Genomic DNA, 18,782 nt, shown 5'->3' on the forward strand with positions numbered 1-18,782 from the left:
TGCAACCGTTTTATGATTGTCTGCTGAGATAGGACCATTCTTCTAGATCTAAAAGTATGATCCAATTAGCGCGAAGGAAACTTCCAACAGTTGCAAAACAAACGTTCTGCTGAACGCAGCCATTGGCGTTCAGCAGAGAAAGCAGCTTTGCAACTGTTGTAAAATTCTGCAATATGATTGATTTATACATGTAGATCTGTAAGAAATCAAAAGCAAGAACCAATCGTATTGAAGAATTTTACAACAGTTGCAAAGTTGCTTTCTCTGCTGAATGCAGCCATTCTTTGATTGGTCAATTAGTAAAATTCTTTCTTCTGATTGGTCAGTCAAATGCTTTGAAACATTTGTGGACCATACTTAATGTCTCAGAACTGTATTTATTATATATGCGATTCAAAAGCCAAATAAACATTTTAAGGGGATCCTAAAGTCGTCTCTATTACCGATTAAATCATGATTTTTTTATAACAATTACTTTTTTCTCTTTTACAGATTAGAAAATCCTTTTCCAAGATTAAGGTACCCCCTTAAAACTTAAAGAAACTTAAACAACTCACATTGCACACTTATTTATCCTCTGAATATTTTTTTTAAACGTTCTCTGAAAGTTTACAAGAATTTTCACCAGTTATTGTTGAGCTAATAATAATTAACAGTTACACTGTAATTATACATTAAATATTAGACTTTCAAACGCGAAGAGAGTTATACACGTAAATTGCACGTGTCTCGTATTAAAAATAATAAATCTGTAATTTTATACTTTCTAAATGCGTATATTAATTGTACTACTAAATCGACATTTATCTGAAATATTTAATTATATAAAGTAAGCAAGAGTCTTCAATTAAAAAAAAACAAAATAAGTATGAACTTCTAGGAAGCAAAATTCGCATTTAATCAACCCTGCAATTTCATGAACTTTTCATCATTCGGTACCTGCATTACTTTTTTATTGAAGACGTAATATCAAATTGCTTGAAATTAATCAACTATCACGATTCGCGAAGCGTATGTTGCGCCGGCTGCGCGCAGCATGGCGCGCAGAAAAAAAATTACATCGTGACGAAACGTAAAGATGGTGAAAACCCGTAGAGGATGGTACTTAGTGGACATAAAGACGGATGAGAATGATAAAAGGATAAAAAACGAGAAGGAAGATGCATTGGAGGCGAGACGAGCAGCGATAGTGAAGCGAGGCGATAACAAAATCGCACGACGTCGTTTGCAGACTGAACAACGAGAAGCCGTTTTAGCGGAGGAATTATCGCGTGCTCAAAAAACTGCTGAAGCGAAACAAGAAGAGATTGAAGTGACGCATAGACTAGCTGCTGAATTGTCGCGGCGTAAAAGTAAAGATTTACGAATTGTATACCCAAATTCGTCGGAAATTATTTATTACGGAGAATTTTCATTCTAGCGATATATAGTTACACAAAACCGATTTCTTTGTGAATTACAGACAAAGAAGTAAAACGTGCGCTCAAATCCGATTACATAAAATCCTCCGTGCAATCACCATCGAGTTGTGTTCTGAAGGAAGCCCAATCGCGTTTGATAGAGGAAAAGGTTCGTTTGGAAGCGAATCAAGCGGAACTATTAAAGCACTGGCACGAAGATAAAATTTCCGAGAAGCTGCAACGAGCCGAGGATGAAAAAAAGAAGCAAAGCAGACGCAAAGATCTGCGAAATCAATTGGCGGATAATCAACGACGAGTTCAACAGAGAAGAACTGAGGAGAAAGAACAGGATCACAAAATGATGGAACGAGCAATACAGAAAACTCAAGAGGAAGATGCAAAGATGAAGGAAAAAAAGGAGAACAATGCGATTCTTTTGAGAACAGAGATGGCCGCGTCTATAGCGGCTAAGAAAGTATGGGAAAGGAAATATAAGGAAGCATTAAAAGATGAAGATGAAAAGATAGCTCGCATAATTGCGGAAAAGGAAGCTCGACACGAGAAACAGCTCGGTATGAAGGTAAAACCGAGCTTCATTGAAAATACATGTATGATTTGAATTGGTAAATTTAGGGGATAAAAATATTTCAGTGATGTATGTTTTTCATGATATAGACGGAATTTCGTGCAGCGAGAGAAACAGCGATAGATAACGTAGCTAGAGAACTGCTGGCTAATGTATGCAAAGAAAGAAAAAAGCAGGAAATCGCTGATGAATTGTATCGGGAAAAACAGAGGAATAAGTGGATGAAAGAATCAATCAGACTTGCACCGAGAAAGCAATGCTATATTGCTGAATCCTTCAAAGAAATAGTAACATTATTACAATTTTTTAAGCATTTAAGCAATATTTTTAAGCTATAAATCCACTAGCAAAGTTATATTGAATCAAATCTTCTCAAAATAATGAAAATTTCAGATTTTTTGTTTTGAAATAATGATCTAATAAATTTAGATCACTATATAATTATATACAAATAGTTAAAAATAAATATCTGAAATATTTACTTTGAATTTATGTTGTTTGTTTTTGTAAAAATTATGAAAAGAATCCTATATTAGAAATTCAAATATATAAAAAGTCACAAATCTATTTGAAGGCGAAACAGAAAGCTGAACGTAAAGCGAGAGATGAAGCGATCGATGCCGCGTTTGCACAATATTTAGTCGAATTAGGAAAGAAAGATATTGAGAAACAAAAAGAAGATGATAATATACGATACGCAAAAAGTAAGCTCGCGTTTGCATTATATTTCAACATTAATATGATTTTGAATTACAGAATTATTCATACCACTATAGTTTCAAATATACATGCCTATTAAAAATTCTATTGATTCTGAAAATGTTAGAAATTAAATTAATCATATATAATTACAGAAATTCAATATGGAAAGGAATTAAAAGAAGTTATAACAAATAATAGAGTTAATTACGCTATGAATATTTTAAAACGACAAGCTGAAATTTGTGCGCAGGATAAAAATGCAAATCAATTAACTGCAATGAGCGTAAAACAGTCTAACGATAGAAACGATAATAACAAAGATTGTAAGAAAAAAGATAACTGATCCTGAATGACGCGATTAATACTCTTGACATTAATAAAAGAATTCCCTGAAAATTTGTTATGTATAAATAAAAGAATTCCCTAAAAATTTGTTAAATATGAGATTCCAAAATTCCAATAAAAAGTGTATAAACACGTAAAATCAGTAATACATATAAATGCTTAAAAGATAAAAAGTAAAATTATACATTTTTTATAATTATAATTACATTGTATAATTATTTACAATTACATTACGAAAAAAATACAATTCAGTTAAATGTCTCGTCTAACGTGATCTCATTTTATTTATCTAAGATTTGAAAATCTGCTTAATAAAAGAATCATACTCAAAAAGAAGAGATGACGGAATAATACTAATAAAGTTTGAAACTCACGACCGTGCAATAACGAGTGTAAAAACCTCTCAATTCCAAAAATTTATTTAAGTCCCTGAAATTCACATCCTAGTGTAATGATTAATTTTATTAAATTTAATTTATGATATATATATTTAATAGAAAATTAGTTCCTTCCGCTTCTCTCCGTAAATTAGGACATATTCTTTTATCTAATGTTTTTACTAAATGAAAACGTGTCTTGCAATTATACTATACACGTGTGAGCTCGTTTTTTTTCTTTGCACGGTCGCAGCTTCTTCATTTTTCCACATTTCGTTTAGTATTTATTGGTATACAGGTATGTACATATATCTTCCCGGCGCAGGTTTTCCCTGCGAGAACTCCGTTATATTTGTACAAAGTCCGTGTAAAAATACAGCAGCCCCATCTTATATCAATTATAAGTTTATGTGGTACGCGATAAGAGTTAAAATAATAACAGTCTCGCCTCTCGGACGTATCAAATATTCCGAATAGGTTCGGATCGAGACCACTTGTGCCCTCGACTTTGTTCGGATCCGAGTGTTGTGTGTTGTATCATTTGGCATGCGGGGGGGACATGCGATCCCACCATCCCGTCCCTGCTAATCGTTAAATAGAACAAGAAGCACTCGAGTTTAATAGGAATAACTACGGCATTAATTGTAAGTACGAGCAATCAATTTGTTGGGTAGCTGGCTAATCGCCACAGTCGCTCAGCCCTATCATCATTCACAGATCAAAAATAATGTGTTCAGCTATGACTATTGAAGTATGATGTTTTCTTAAACCATACGACGAGCACGCATACATACGGAAAAAGATTCTATGGCAACACCAGCAATCTTCCCTGCTAGATAATTCATACGATAGTCTTCGTTCTCATTCACGATCGAATCTCGAAGCTTAAGAAAGTTGCTATTCTTTTACAAAAGTAGATCAATCTTGTTCAGTAAAATAAATGGAGTTAGAAGGAAATCTAATTTCCATTGGAAACTTTAATTTAGTTATTCTGTTCTGTTTCCATTTTTAGGAAAATCGAATAGAAGTCAGAATTCCTTTCAACGCCAATTTTTTCTTCTTAACGTATGTTTTGTAAAAAGTTTTTGATTCTCTTATATAATGGTTCTCTCTTCCTTAACAGTACATTTATAATTATTTCTTTCTAATTTAACAGTACTAAGGCTTTGTTCCACCTTTCGATAAACTCTCTCTCTCTCTCTCTCTCTCTCTCTCTCTCTCTCTCTCTCTCTCTCTCTCTCTCCCTCTCCCTCGCTTTCTTACTGTCTTTGTTTTTACTCTTTTGTTTATCTATTAAATAAATCATCACATAGTACATAGTTTACCCAAAGATGGAACAACTGGCCCTAAGTTGATATATAAAGCATAGTATTTAAACATGCGTCATTCAATTTGTTAAACAAAAGAAATAAAGAATTGCATTTAATGCTAAAACGTGCATGAAATGAAAAAATACTACACATATTATTACGTGATATCTAAGACCGACTGATATCTATTTACCTTTCTAAACTTATTCACGTTTCTCTTTGATTTCGCTATTGATTTCGCTAAATTGATTATTTCCTCAATTACTAAATGTTCTTGCGCTGATCCAATCTCATTTGTAGCCCAGACCGAGTTCTAAATGGCACAAAACCTTTCCTCGTATGCATGCGTTCTCCGAATCGCGCTTGCCGAATTCTTAAGATTGTAGAAAATTGCTGATCGCATTATAATACGCGTTTACAAATTTGATTCACTTCACCGCGACTAAATCTCTCGGTAGACAGACTACACAAGGATAACAGCTACATTTTTTATCATCTACACATTACAGAATCCGAATATCCAAACATTTCTGCCATCTATCTGATTCTACGATCAAGCTACACGCTTTCTTGCTTTCATTCTTTTTCTGTTCTTTTGCTTCTTGTGTTTTTAGATTATAACGTAAATCTTACGATCAAAGCGGAATACGTACTACTTACTTGTACGACATATATAAGTATGTATCACAATATATGTGTATGTATATATATGTATAGATGCATATAGACACAACGGAGTACAAACGAAGTTAACGAGTGTTCAGATTAATACGGATTAAACGCTCGCCGCGCTCGCATGCGAATTCGTAGCGATTTCTGCGCAGCGACTAGGCACAACAAAGCGAATCGCGCAACATGGCTTATAATCGATTAAAAATTCGGAAATTGGAACTGACATTTCAGTGGATTTAAATGCTACAGACGCTCTACGCAAAGCTAACGAATCTGTCCTTTTCTTTCTCTTCCTTTTTTTTTTGACAAGTAAAACGGGTCAATTTTCAAATACTTTAATTATGAATTAATTGTTATTCAAAATTAAGAGTTATATGAATTTTCCTTTTACAAAACGTGCTCAATTTTACGAGATAAATCCCATTCAACTAACATCCGCGTTGATTCTCATTAGCCTGTACCTTGTTCTTTTTATTCTTTCATTCAATTAAATTTCATTCAACCGTTTCTTACTATGGTATAGCATCGAGAATTTAATTCACCGAAATAATATCGATTTCAATTCCCGATTAATTCAAGAAAGGATATAACACAGCTCGGTCTTAGAAGTAAAAGCTTCCTTACGAATTAAACAATTCTGTCTATGGATTCATGTAAAAGTAACATCACATCTTCTTATGAATTAAGTACATTTATGGGAGCGGGTGTATGTGTACGCATACACGCGCACACAAACGGATCTCTCTTGAGAATTGTTGCTATGAACACCAACTTCGTAGTTACAGAATCAATTATGAACGTACAGAACACAGTCGGTCACGTATAATTATCGCATTAGACAAAGCATGATTTCTTGCAAAGTCTTAGTTTATCTATATATAACTGTAAATGTTCTTATGAACTTTGGAGTTAAAACATCGCTCACTTAACAAATTAGGCTTCCAATTGTTTTGAATTAACAAACGCATATCAAATAATATAGCGCATATAAACATAATTTTAATATTTGCTCCAACATCTGCACGTTGTTGCAAACTTAAGTCATGCACGTATGTATAACCGATCGACACGTTCTTTAAAAGATAAACAACAAAATTCGATCAATTAGCGATACAACTTTCTTTAATTCAAAGCAGTGCACAATTCAGAGATAAAATTTTCATTCGCGCCGGAAGAGCTAATTCATTTAACTCCGAACGGTATACATTTTTAGTGAAATACGACTTGCCTAGGTTAAATTATGCAAGTACTCAGCGATATTAATAATTTTAGTCAAATAGCTTCAATTAAATTAAAAAAACCTATCAGACCCTGTTTATATCGTTTAGTAATCTATACGTAAAATGTAGCTAGTTATTTTTACGTTATTTTACCTTGCTCATTCTCTCGCTGAATAATACTTGTTAAGGAATGATACAAAAATGAATGTCGCCAACGAGCGTATTAATATTATTAATGTTATTATCCTTGAGTATCGAGTCCGTATCGATCCGACTTGTTACTTTATCATATACAGCGACTTCTCGTACATCTCGGCGCGTCAAGCTGACAGTTTGAGAAGTCGGCGATCGTAAACGGATCTTAAAGAGGATGCATTAACCGTACTCATACGTGTTGGCTAATAAGAGCTAGTTTAGTCGATTTCATAACGATTAATCAAGCCGGCTAGCGCGATTTTGTCACCATGAGTGAAATCGTGGCAGCTCAGGAGATCACGGCGACACTCGAGGGGAATGTACATGAAGCTGACTCGTGAAACGCGAACACGCGAATATTCTGTACCGAGATACGCTTTTAGCTCGAGTGCACGTGCCGCGAGCGCAAGGAACTTAAACTCGACAAACACATTCGACAATGGGTTGCAAAAGAATGTTAATTAAATAGAATCGATAGAAATCTATTTTGTAAATATATGAATTTTAGAACACTTATCCCCGCGTATAATAGAATATACACAGTATATATAAAATATACACAGTATAATAAAACATACATAGTATATTATGAGGATATTTTCTGCAGATTTCTTTGAGAAAGAAATTTAAATATGAAAAATAATTATCTATCGAGTCTAATTAATCGACTTATCTTTTGCAGAATGAATAGGAATGTCTGAGCGGTAAAGCATATTTACAAATGGAAGATACACTCAGAAATGCAATTAGATATGTAAAGAGACGTAAGTACCAAATAATAGCAGCTATCGGATTTGAAGATTAAGTATGAAATAGAAGAAACAGCATGTTCTCTGTTAACAACCACGAGCAACAGAAATCAGTTAAAAAGTCGGTGTCGCTAAAACTCGGCGTAATGGATGTCAATGAAAATATTTTGTACAATCTTAAAAATATAAGCGATCTGTCGGTTCGTCTCACAATTCTCGCGGACGTCCTAAAGATGCAAAGTATATCCAAGATGCTTCATGAGATGTAATTAGGAATTGTCGACAATAGGAACCACGAGTGAATAATAACGTTATAATATTATAACGTTACAGGCAGATCGGGCGGCGAAGAAACAAGAAAACCTCCCGACGATCTGTTCGGAACTGTCTAACGTTTCACGGTTCCCATCAACGTCAGATCAGTTCTGATCGTGGTATGCTAAGTTTTGTTCTTCTGCGTCGATACAATAGCCCTAGCTATGAATAAACGCTGTAGCTAATACATTACATTATAACAGTAGCTATAATATAGAATTATATATTAATTATATCATAGCTAAAGATATAATGTTACAATTATAATGTAATTTAGCTATATTATAGCTAGGGCCATAATATAAAGTACGTAATAGCTATGTTACAGTTAGGATTAAAATATAGAGTATTTTATAGCCGTATCATAGCAACGACTGTAACGTAGTATCTATTACGACTACATTATAACTAGGGCTATAATTTCAAAGGGAGCGACTAATAAAAGTTAGTCAATCAAGGCTGTCGACGCAATTAACCTTTTGTCATCTTCTTACGACCGATATATCGCCATTTAATTGAAAATTACGCCATACAGACGTAATTTTCCCTAAGCGTCAAAAAAGAGAGTACAGAGTAACAGCACAGGCACAGTGTAAAGAGACTTTAAGATAAAGCATTACTTTCGACACCCCAAAATACCGCGTTGCATTTTGAGATTAATGCTGCGCACTGATCCCTGAAAATTTAAAGCTACCATCGAAAACGAATCGTAATCTGCTTTCATAGCTCCGGGAAATATTAGATAAGTAGATCAATATTTATATACTTGCGGCGTTTACACCAGTCGCACTTTGAACAGTGGATTTGGCCCCTTTCTTTGGAAGAAGAAAACTGGCTTGATCGTCGAAAAACTAGCGTCGGCGCACCTCATACGTTCATCATCAAAGCGCAAATTCCGTTCATCGCAATCGCGCGTGAGTAGCAGTGAGTGTCGAGGACAGCGCGAATGTTCGCAAACGTATGATTGGTCACCGCACTATCGCTCCACTCTGGAGATGCGGAAAGGAAGAATGACGAGAATTAATGCAGCACGTCTTTTCAACATGTGCACAGAGCGGTTAGCAAATAGTTGAAGGAAAAACGAATTAAAACGTTCGATAAATCGGGCAACAAATCAACTAAGCGAGTCTTCCCTTCCACGTTCTCGGACGGGATTCTTCCACGCACGAGCTAGCAATTCAACGCGAAACTCTATCATTTCGCGCATCCTAAAGTATTATCTATTCTCGCACACGGATATAAGGAATGAAAATATGCAAGAGCTACTTAGTCGCGTAACGACTCGAAATGAATTCAAATACGCTCATTATCCATGGTCACGTATCCGAGAAGAGAAATTCACTCTCAGACAGCAATACTTCCAGATCGGAGGGTACGGTGTGCAAATCGGAGTTGGCCGGTTCCGGCAGATCGCTGCCGCTGTTTCCGATACCGGTAGGGGCTATCTGTCGTGCTCTGCCTATTCTGACTCGGTCCTTCCTCTTGGCTGTTCGTAGCAGTACCCCGGTTCTCGGTAACTTCGCCGTTCTACTATTCGCGTTCGTATGATTCACAGTCGTAGCCGGTGCTTGCGCCACCTTGTCGGACTTTCGCAGCTTCACGCTGAATCTGAACGGCGGCTTATATACCACCTGGAGCCTCGCCCGTTCCTTCCTGGCGAGGGAATTCGATGAGTTCTTTAGAACACTGGCACTCTGGACCCCACCGCCCCTCCACTGGCTGTTAGACCCACCGGGGTCGATTTACTTTTCGGCATACCGTTAACGTTAGTCCGTGCACCGGTTTCCAGTCGACATTGCGAAGATGCCAATAACCAAGAACGCACTTTACTCTTAGGATCGGTATTTGTTTCTGGTTCCTTATCCGCTTGAATTGCTGAATAGTCAATTACCTCCTTTCTATGTTGCTTTTTACGTTTCCTCTTGTCGTTATCGCCGCTGCTTCCACCGCCTGGATTATTGCTAGTACCTTGTCCTTTATCTCTAACGGATGTGATCTTCTTCCGTTTGTTCTCCTGCGTTACAGCAGCCAAAACTTCAGCCGGTCTCTTTCGCGCAAAATCGTCGACCTGCCCGGTAGACGATCTCTTTGTTTGTTGGTTTTGTTTCTTTTTGGCGTCCTTTAAATACAAACAAAAAATTTATTTATTTTAAGCATTTAAACTCAAAAATATAAATATCAAATTAATATATTAATATTTAAATGATTAAATTAAATAATAGTCTATTTTATAATTATTTTCAAATTAATTTTACCTTATTGTTAGACTTGTCGGTGTGGCCACCATCTTTATGTTTGCGATGACACCTCTTCTCTCTGACCTTTCTGCTAAGAGGAAGTTTGGCACGTACCGCCGGTGGATGCACCGTTACTCCTTCCGTACCTTCCGGCGGAAGTCGTACCGTTTCCGTCGTAGAACTATGGATAATCGTGACAGACTTTAGCTTCAAGTCCGGTCGTTTGCCTAGTAATCTCATGCTTGCCACCTAAAAGAAGAAAGAAAATCTTTATATGCTTGTAAATAATTTTCATTTGATTAGTTCATTAATAATTAATAATAATCTATAAATACGAATAAATAAGATACTATTATCACGTATAAATATGTATACTTCTCTTTCTCTTTAAATATTTATACGCGTACCATTTTAATTATAAAAAATATATAATTTACAAAGAAAATTCAAATTAATATCTATTAATAATACCTAGCAGCTACAAGAATGTTTGCTTCTACGCAATACTTTAATCAAATGTAGAGAAAGATATAATAATGTAATGCTAGAATTTTTGTAAAAAGCAATTAATTCTCAATTATTTTACAACAAACACACATTATTATTGGAATAATCTACTTTCATGTATCCCTACACTTACTCTCACTGCATTTTAATCTTTCCTTTAGCCGTTTCTGATAATGAACATTTTTAACATATATAAATATATAGATTGTTTTCTTGCGTTTATTTGTACAAAAACATTTTATTCTATAATAGATTTATTCTATAATAGATCAATATAACAATTTCATCGAATTATTTATTGATTAAAAATAATAAATTATTAAACAACAGAAAAATTAAGAATCTAAATTTTAATTTTAAAAATAAATAATTTTTTAATACATTATTTCTAGAGAAAATGTAATTTTTTTTATACGTACTAGCAACGATATCGCCCCTAAAACTATCAGAGCGGCTGCATACCAATGTTCAGCGACCCACCGTCTAAAAGTGGCGAGGCTCTCGTCGGATAATAAGAGCTTCCTTAAAGTTGCTAATGGACCGCTTGGATCGACCTGAATAAAATATTTTAATTAGCGCTACATACTACTAGCACTATCTTCCATATCCAAGTTCTACTTACCTCGCGACATTTTTGAAAGACATCACAGTAGCCGTTATAATCGTTACATGGAGTTCCTGGCTTTGAGAACATATCGGGAATATCATATGGTGGAGAATTCCAATCGAAAGACGATCTACGAAGAAAAATGATTGAATTTAACAAATTTGTAAATTGCAAATCGATCGACAAAATAATACGAGATAAACGTACAAGCATGGTTGATTTTCCCCGGGAAGTCGACAACATAACTCGCAAGCCTTCGTCGGCGGATCGTTCGGGCCTGGTATGCATTGGCAAGATTCCAGTCCGTATGCTAGGCAAATGCTGCCAGTGCACTCCTGTTGAAACATAAGTTTCGTGCACGTGAGATCATATTTGTTCATTTAATAAGAAAGTACATGTATAGTTTTTAATGGAATTAATATCTACCCCCATGAAGCAAACCAGCTCGCGGTTACAGATAGTCTTATTAGGTTTGTTAATGGATGGCGGACAGTACGGAGAACGACCATCACAGAAGCTCGCATCGCGACAGCCGTTGTCATCTCTGCACTTGTCTCCGAAACGGAGATTACACTCGCTGGTACAGCACGGACCCTGAAAAGGAAAGCAAATAGAACCGTTGAAATTACATCATGTCATACGCACGATGCGCCGCGTAATTACGTTATGTATGTCTGTGAGTAAATTACCTAAAGTAAATTTCATAGGATAGCGCTTAAATTAATTAACATTTTCGACAAAATAAACGAACAACGAGCGAATATATACGAGCGAATCTTAATATCTTTTACATGAAATACAAATACTACATGTCAATTATTAAACACATTGCTTGACGCATTATAAATACGTCCAATTTTGTGCAACAGAAATTTTATCAAATATTAAAGATATAATGGCTTCATAAAAAATTGATTAAAATGTGACTACATTTATATATACATTCTGCTATTTGAATATTTAAACAATTGAATGAACGTTTAAATATACACTCACACAACTGAACAAGCAAGCATTTGAAAAATTTAGACGCTTGAACACTTAGCATTTAATATTCAAGATTGAAAAAGCGCAAGCGCGGCTTTGAGTTAAATTTTGAGGAAGGAAAGCTGTCCTAAAATTCCCTCGACAATACAGTCCAACTCACATTTTTTACAAGCATCATACATACTTGACTAGGACTGCACACCGCGCGCGGTGTGAGAGTGCACGGGGTCTCCTCGGGCGGCGGATAACGGCGCTGGGGATAGCAGCACGAGTCCCTGCAATCCTCCTCCCAGCCGCAATCGCACTCCTCGCCCTCCTCCACCACGCCATTGCCACACAACGATACTTGCGGTTCTACAATAAACAATGCAGAGTACCGTCAGGGTTAGAGCAAACGAGAGTAGAATAATTGGAAGAGCAGATAGAAGCTGGTTCAATCAATTTCGTCTCACTACGTCACGATATATTGCGTTCGCCATTGCTCTCACAGAATAAAACTCACCGGTGAAGCATCCCTTTGGAGAACGTGCCTTGCTGTTGAGCACAGGATTTATAGCATTCAGACTACATGGACTGAAGCGATTGTTGTTACGCTTGTCCCCGCTGGTAGCACGAGCGAACATTATAAAGTTGCCATCCTCCCCGCCCGGCGTACATTGTTCCGGATCGTGCTGAACGCAAAAGAACAATGAGATGTACGACATGCGCATCATTCGTTTATTGACGGGACAACATTGTATAACAAGACCACGGAATGTGGAACGCGCCGTTCTGAACGTAACTAACGGAAGTATACGTACCGGCGAGCCGAAGTTGTGGCCGATCTCGTGAGCCAAAGTAACGTGAGAGACCGCAGGCGGTACGTGCTTCCCGTAATTTAATAGGGTCACTATGCCGGTGTTTAATGACTTCATGCTGCCGCGGTAATGCTGTAACATTATTTCGATAATTATTTTTCATCAAACTTCATATTCGCAACGATTTATGTTTCAACGATCACGAAAAAAATCACGCAACAAGAAATCAATTTTCATCGGAGTAGATCAGCTGATCACCATGAGTGGGATTATGAATATAATATTGAGAGTACAAGATAAATAAATTATTGTAATTATTTTAAAAGCCTTTCTAATTTAATATAATTAATTCTCTTTGAAATTTAGAGTTGCCACCATATTATTTATATATTTATAAAAAATATAATCAACATTTTTTTATGAAGGTCTACTAATATATTTCGCTACGCGTACCCCGTTCTTCTCACATACGCCGCCAGCATTCTTGAGATCGCCTGTCCATGCCAAACCCAGAGTTCCCATCTCAAAATCCCGATACGTGAACATATAAGCCAGACAGAATGCGTCATAATCCTCCTCTATAACAAGGCAACCATCAATGTATTAGTACAGTACAATTCTCTCGTTCGCGTATATTGACGTATCGACATTACGCCATATTGCGGCTTATTAACAAAGAGCGGCAACGAGGCCCTTACCTGAAAAGAGCTCTAAATATTTCTCCACTCCATAATTGCCCGGAAAACGATAATGAGGATCTCTCAATGCATCCTCGCTGTGCACCTTGACGCGTTTGATCATGAAACTGATGTTATCCGGCCGCCCATCTTGATTGAAATCTGAAAACAGACGTGATGCTGTTCAAACACTAGTTGTTTCTTAAATTGCATATTCGTCAGAACTAAATAATTCACTTAAACTCGTGCATTATTCTAGTCCTGTTTCTTGTGAGTCCTGCGCCTCACATTGACGATTCCCATGTGATTACTGTTCTCTGGTCCAAATAGAGTAATTCGCGTGTAATTTAGAACTCAGTGTGTGTTATACATAATGGAACAGTACGATAATGAAAATACTGTATATACAAATAAGTAGACCAGTGTATGTTTTACAACGATATCGAGTAATAAAACACATTTATTGAAACATTTTAAATTGATATTTATCATATGAGAAGCATTAAAAACATATGTGTATTGATTACGAAATGTAAAAAATTTTACATATATTTGTAAATATTATAAAAATATGTATATACACACATCCATTTTTCTTAATTATATTTTATGTTTAACATTCAAAAAATTACGCTGTATCTGTCTCTTTGTGCGAAAAAAAATTACAAGAATCAATATTTTTTTAGAATTATATTTTCCACTGGATGAAGATTAATTATATTATATATTTTACAATCAATGTTTCTTGAATTAAATTGAATATTATCATGAATTTAAGTAACATTAAACTGAATTATTCACATGGATAATATTCGAAAACTGTATTTTACTTTACTTCCTCTAGTTGTGTTTGTTAATTATTTGCTTTTTCAGCGATATTCGCAAGTTTCATCTAATAATTCCATCGCTTTTACTACAAGTGCAAGTGTGCCGAAACTATAAGTGAGAAAAGCAAAAAAAAAATTAACTTACACGCGTACGATACAAAGAAAACTAATTTATTATTTTTATCGTATTTTTTTCTGTGTAAACACCACGCTTAAGTGCGCTTAATATTAAAACATAAATAAATATAAATGTAAATATCAACAAAAATCGGACAAATAATTCTTCCTTGTATTATCATCAACCGCGGTAGAAATTGTAAAATTGCGGAAAATGTTCATATTCCCATAAAGTTTCTCTGGCATTCCTTAAAAGTCTCTGAATTTCTTCGCTTTTTTCCTCGCGTCCTCGATATTCCCTGGCCATTTTAAATTAGATTCTCCTGACATTTTTCACGTTCCTCAAGTAGTTTTCAATTTCCCCGACTTTTTTCCCCCCTCGGCCTTCGCTGCGTCCGTTTTCCCGACTCGTAGTGAAAATTGTTAGATCATCTCTCACTGTGCTCCGTGCGCGCGGTATATCGCCGCGAGGAAGAACACCCACCTGTGTGTTTGTAGATGGAGTTGACTCTTTGCACGTGCCTCGTCATCACCTCGATACAGGCTTCCTCCGTGCCGTATCGCGCGAAAAACTGATGGTCGGCTTGCAAGTAGAGCATGCAGGTAGTTTTCCGGGGATCTACCGTCGCGCGCTTGTGCAGATGCCTCGCGATCCGATCTCTGCCGCTCACGCTGCGGACGGGAGCGAGAAATAAGGTCGCTTTTATTGTACGATGAAAAACGCCATGTTCCTCACAGACTTCCAAACTCCTCCAAATTCTATTTTAACTTTTGCTCGATTTGTCGACCATGGCACATACGTTGCAGGTACTTCACTAATAATTGACACGTGAATTGACCCAGAAGAGAAACAAAGCTACTAGAATTTAAAGTAAAATCGTCGTCTCTTTCGTGTTACTCATTGTCTCTCCCGTCATCAAATAAATAACTTTAATTAGTAACTTTAATCGATTTCTTCTTTTAAAAAAACGCGAGACACACGTTTCTTTAAATAAAAAAAATTAATAAAAAACTAGTGAGAGGAGAAAGGACACATTGTAACATAAAGAGACATTTAAATATACGTCCAGTTTTTATAAAAACATAATTAATTATTTTTATTTTTCTGTTCTTTAAATAAATATTTGAAACTTTTTATACCGGTACGATCTAGTTTAAACTTTCCCACGTTTTGAAAAATAGCACAACATATAATAAAATAGATTTGTTTTATCATACGCAACGTATAATAAAATAGATTGGTTTGCGTACATTAATCAGGAAAAAGATTCGAGATCTTTTTTACTATAAATGCAAGATACTTACGCGTCCGTGTACTCGACGTCATTATTCGTTTCTAACGTTAACACTCTCGCATTGTTTTCCCTCGAGTAGAGAGCAACGTGCTCGCCGAGCAGAGGCTCGTAGAATGCCTGAGAATTGTTGTACCTATATCTAGAGGAACAGACATCGCGAAGTTTAAATTTACATTTAAAGTCCGCCATATGAAGACTGACATAGAACGCATAATATATGATAATCCCGGCCGGCGGGAATTTCCTCTACACGTGTCTAAATTATCGCGCGTTTGCCAACAATATGCTCTTTTATCATTTTCTTCGCGAATGTATTTTCATAAAGTAGAAAATATACGAGAGAACATAAGCACTTAGAAGAATGTCTTAACAAGAGCGTAGCCATTTCATCAGTTATATTTATCATAAATAATACTTGAGTTAATTATAAAATGTATTAATTGTACGAGTATATAAAACATTTTACGAGAAATCATCTCAATATGATCGTAAAACAAAGTCTGTCGCATCCTAATGTTTAAAAAATTCTCAAATGAACTAAATACATTCTAGAAAATTACTTTAAATATAAATGCATGCCTATCGACAAGAAGATTATGTATCGTCACAATTCAAATTTTAAATCTATCTTATAAGATAGACAAAAAGTTTCGCGAATAATCGCTTTCACGTCATCGTTAAACTAAAAACGATAAATATGTAGACAGAAAAATATACATATTGGACCGTAGGGGAGACCGAGACTGGTTGTCACAGTTTTTGATTAGTGATTTTTAGAAAAACGTGAATGCTTGATTTTGAAATATTACGTTATAATATACCTACATTCTTCAGGTATTAAAACAAAATATATTCGTAAATTCATCATATCATAAAATTAAGTTATTTAAATGAAGCTGCGAAAATGTGACAATTAACCCCGTGTATTATATTAATATAACTGTATTATATTAATACCATTAATTATTATATTAATACAAACAAAATAGTTATTTTAATCATAAAATACGTAATTTGTTTTTGTATTGCAGTTTCTATATGAAAAATGAATAAACATATATATCTATATGAAATATAATATATTTTTAAGTATATTCTCTGAAAATGTGTTCTCTAAAGATATTAAAATTAATTGTCACCTAACCCCGTCTCATTTTGTTCAATTTACTCCACATAGCCAGTTTTAATAAAAAAGATTATATTCACAAACTTTGTCACGATAATGATTAATTAATTGTAGCAAAGATTTTCTAAGACATGTCATTTTCTACAATACAAGGATATCACGATTAATAATGCCAAAGACTTGTCAGACACAAAATAGGTGATAAGAAAAATTTCCTCACCAACTTCATTTTCTTAAAAATCGTTATAAGTAATATATATAATGCTTTTGTGTAGTGCAAATCATTTTACACACCAAATTAATATTATATCAGCAATCTACATTCAAAAAAAGAGATTTTTCTGCCATGTTCTGTTTGAGTTATAAGCATTTTGACAATCAACTTCGTATGACAACCAGTCCCGGTCTCTCCTATTCAGAGTGCATTTATAAAAATATTAGCACGCATTAGCATATGGTTTACGTTATATAACGCATTCTGAAATCTGAATACGGGCCCGCCACTGAATTTAAATATGACTTGTTTCAAAAGTACTTCAAATGTTCATATATTCGCAAATTTGTTAAAATATTCGCATTTTTAAGTTTATTACAAGCATCAAATTTATTCAAAATATATTCTGTATTTTAGTGAATTTAATATTTCAATCAAGATTATTAAGTTAATACAAATTTTATTTGCTTATTATATATATATATAATAGAATTTTATAATATTCTTAAAAAAAAAATAAATTTTTATTTTGAGTACATAATAATAAGTTTTTCTAAAATTTTTGTATAATAAATATATTTTAAGACTATTATCAAGAAAATATTCTTTATTAAAGATAACCATTACTTAAAAAAAAAAAAAAGATAAATTGTAATCACGTTTCTTAGCAATAGAATGATATTTCTGTATGGTTTGACAAAAAATACGTTATGCGAATAGCATAAAAAATCATCTGTGAATTTTAAAACCCATTATACGATCCGAGAAGCGATTTATACTTTCGTCTCTACATCGATAATCATCGCTCAGAAATTCAAGAGCGCAAGATAGAACTCACCTATCGAAGGAATCGCGAAGAGACCCCTCTTGATGCAGTTGATGACTGGCACAGGGTAATGGATGTGGCGGGGTGGTAACATCGGAGGTGCGATAAGCTATGCTGTGATAGGGCGGTGACGTGTCTTCATTTTTATTCAAATACCTACTCGTTGGCTCGATGTAGTACTCCTCGAATCTGGTCACGACACTGCCATCGAAGAGACCATCTTGCGTAACAACACCCTGCACCACGGCACTCTCGTCCTCTGGAAAGAGAACAGGATGTGACGCCGGTTAATAAAGACCCAGTAATCGAATTTATCAAGAGAAAAGGGATCATTTGCATCATATAGATTCAATTATCATATAACTGGCAACTTTTAAGATCTTCCTCCATTACAGAATATTTAAACTCGTGAATATTAATTAATATACTCATATATATACAAATACATATATAGGTAATACAATCTATATATAATTATATAATTGTGTATGTAATTACAATTTAATTTTTACACAGTATGCGCTAAAAAAAATGCGACTCTCACACAGAGAGAAAAATGTTTGGTATTTGTACTATAACTATAATTATATATTACTATAATTATGATTATTACTGCTATAATAATAATAACAGTAACTATATATATAGTTCCAGCAACAAATGTATATAATTGGCAACCTAAAATGACTATAAT

General features: G+C 34.8%; 2 protein-coding genes across 2 annotated transcripts in view; one reads left to right on the top strand and one right to left on the bottom strand.

Annotated features, from left to right (window-relative positions):
• Window positions 1-1,014: 1,014 nt before the first annotated feature.
• On the top strand, window positions 1,015-3,031 carry LOC108729059 (cilia- and flagella-associated protein 53). The gene is made up of 5 exons (XM_018457974.1): window positions 1,015-1,352; window positions 1,463-1,980; window positions 2,076-2,273; window positions 2,561-2,690; window positions 2,841-3,031. Exons 1-5 carry the CDS (start codon window positions 1,079-1,081, stop codon window positions 3,029-3,031), a joined length of 1,311 nt encoding a protein of 436 aa, XP_018313476.1. The 5' UTR covers window positions 1,015-1,078.
• Window positions 3,032-7,510: 4,479 nt separating this feature from the next.
• The window catches only part of LOC108729140 (disintegrin and metalloproteinase domain-containing protein 10), a 74,754-nt gene continuing 63,482 nt past the window's right edge, over window positions 7,511-18,782 (bottom strand). The window contains 15 exon segments of the mRNA XM_018458111.1: window positions 7,511-9,556; window positions 9,559-9,990; window positions 10,127-10,357; window positions 11,035-11,169; window positions 11,238-11,352; window positions 11,430-11,557; window positions 11,649-11,816; window positions 12,394-12,563; window positions 12,712-12,880; window positions 13,010-13,138; window positions 13,460-13,584; window positions 13,705-13,845; window positions 15,112-15,299; window positions 15,933-16,061; window positions 18,101-18,347. Of these exon segments, the coding sequence (XP_018313613.1) occupies window positions 9,188-9,556; window positions 9,559-9,990; window positions 10,127-10,357; window positions 11,035-11,169; window positions 11,238-11,352; window positions 11,430-11,557; window positions 11,649-11,816; window positions 12,394-12,563; window positions 12,712-12,880; window positions 13,010-13,138; window positions 13,460-13,584; window positions 13,705-13,845; window positions 15,112-15,299; window positions 15,933-16,061; window positions 18,101-18,347 (2,876 nt within the window). The 3' untranslated portion in view covers window positions 7,511-9,187.

Source organism: Mycetomoellerius zeteki, unplaced genomic scaffold (assembly GCF_001594055.1).
Source record: "Mycetomoellerius zeteki isolate Tzet28-1 unplaced genomic scaffold, Tzet1.0 scaffold70, whole genome shotgun sequence".
Classification (NCBI taxonomy): Eukaryota; Metazoa; Arthropoda; class Insecta; order Hymenoptera; family Formicidae; genus Mycetomoellerius; species Mycetomoellerius zeteki.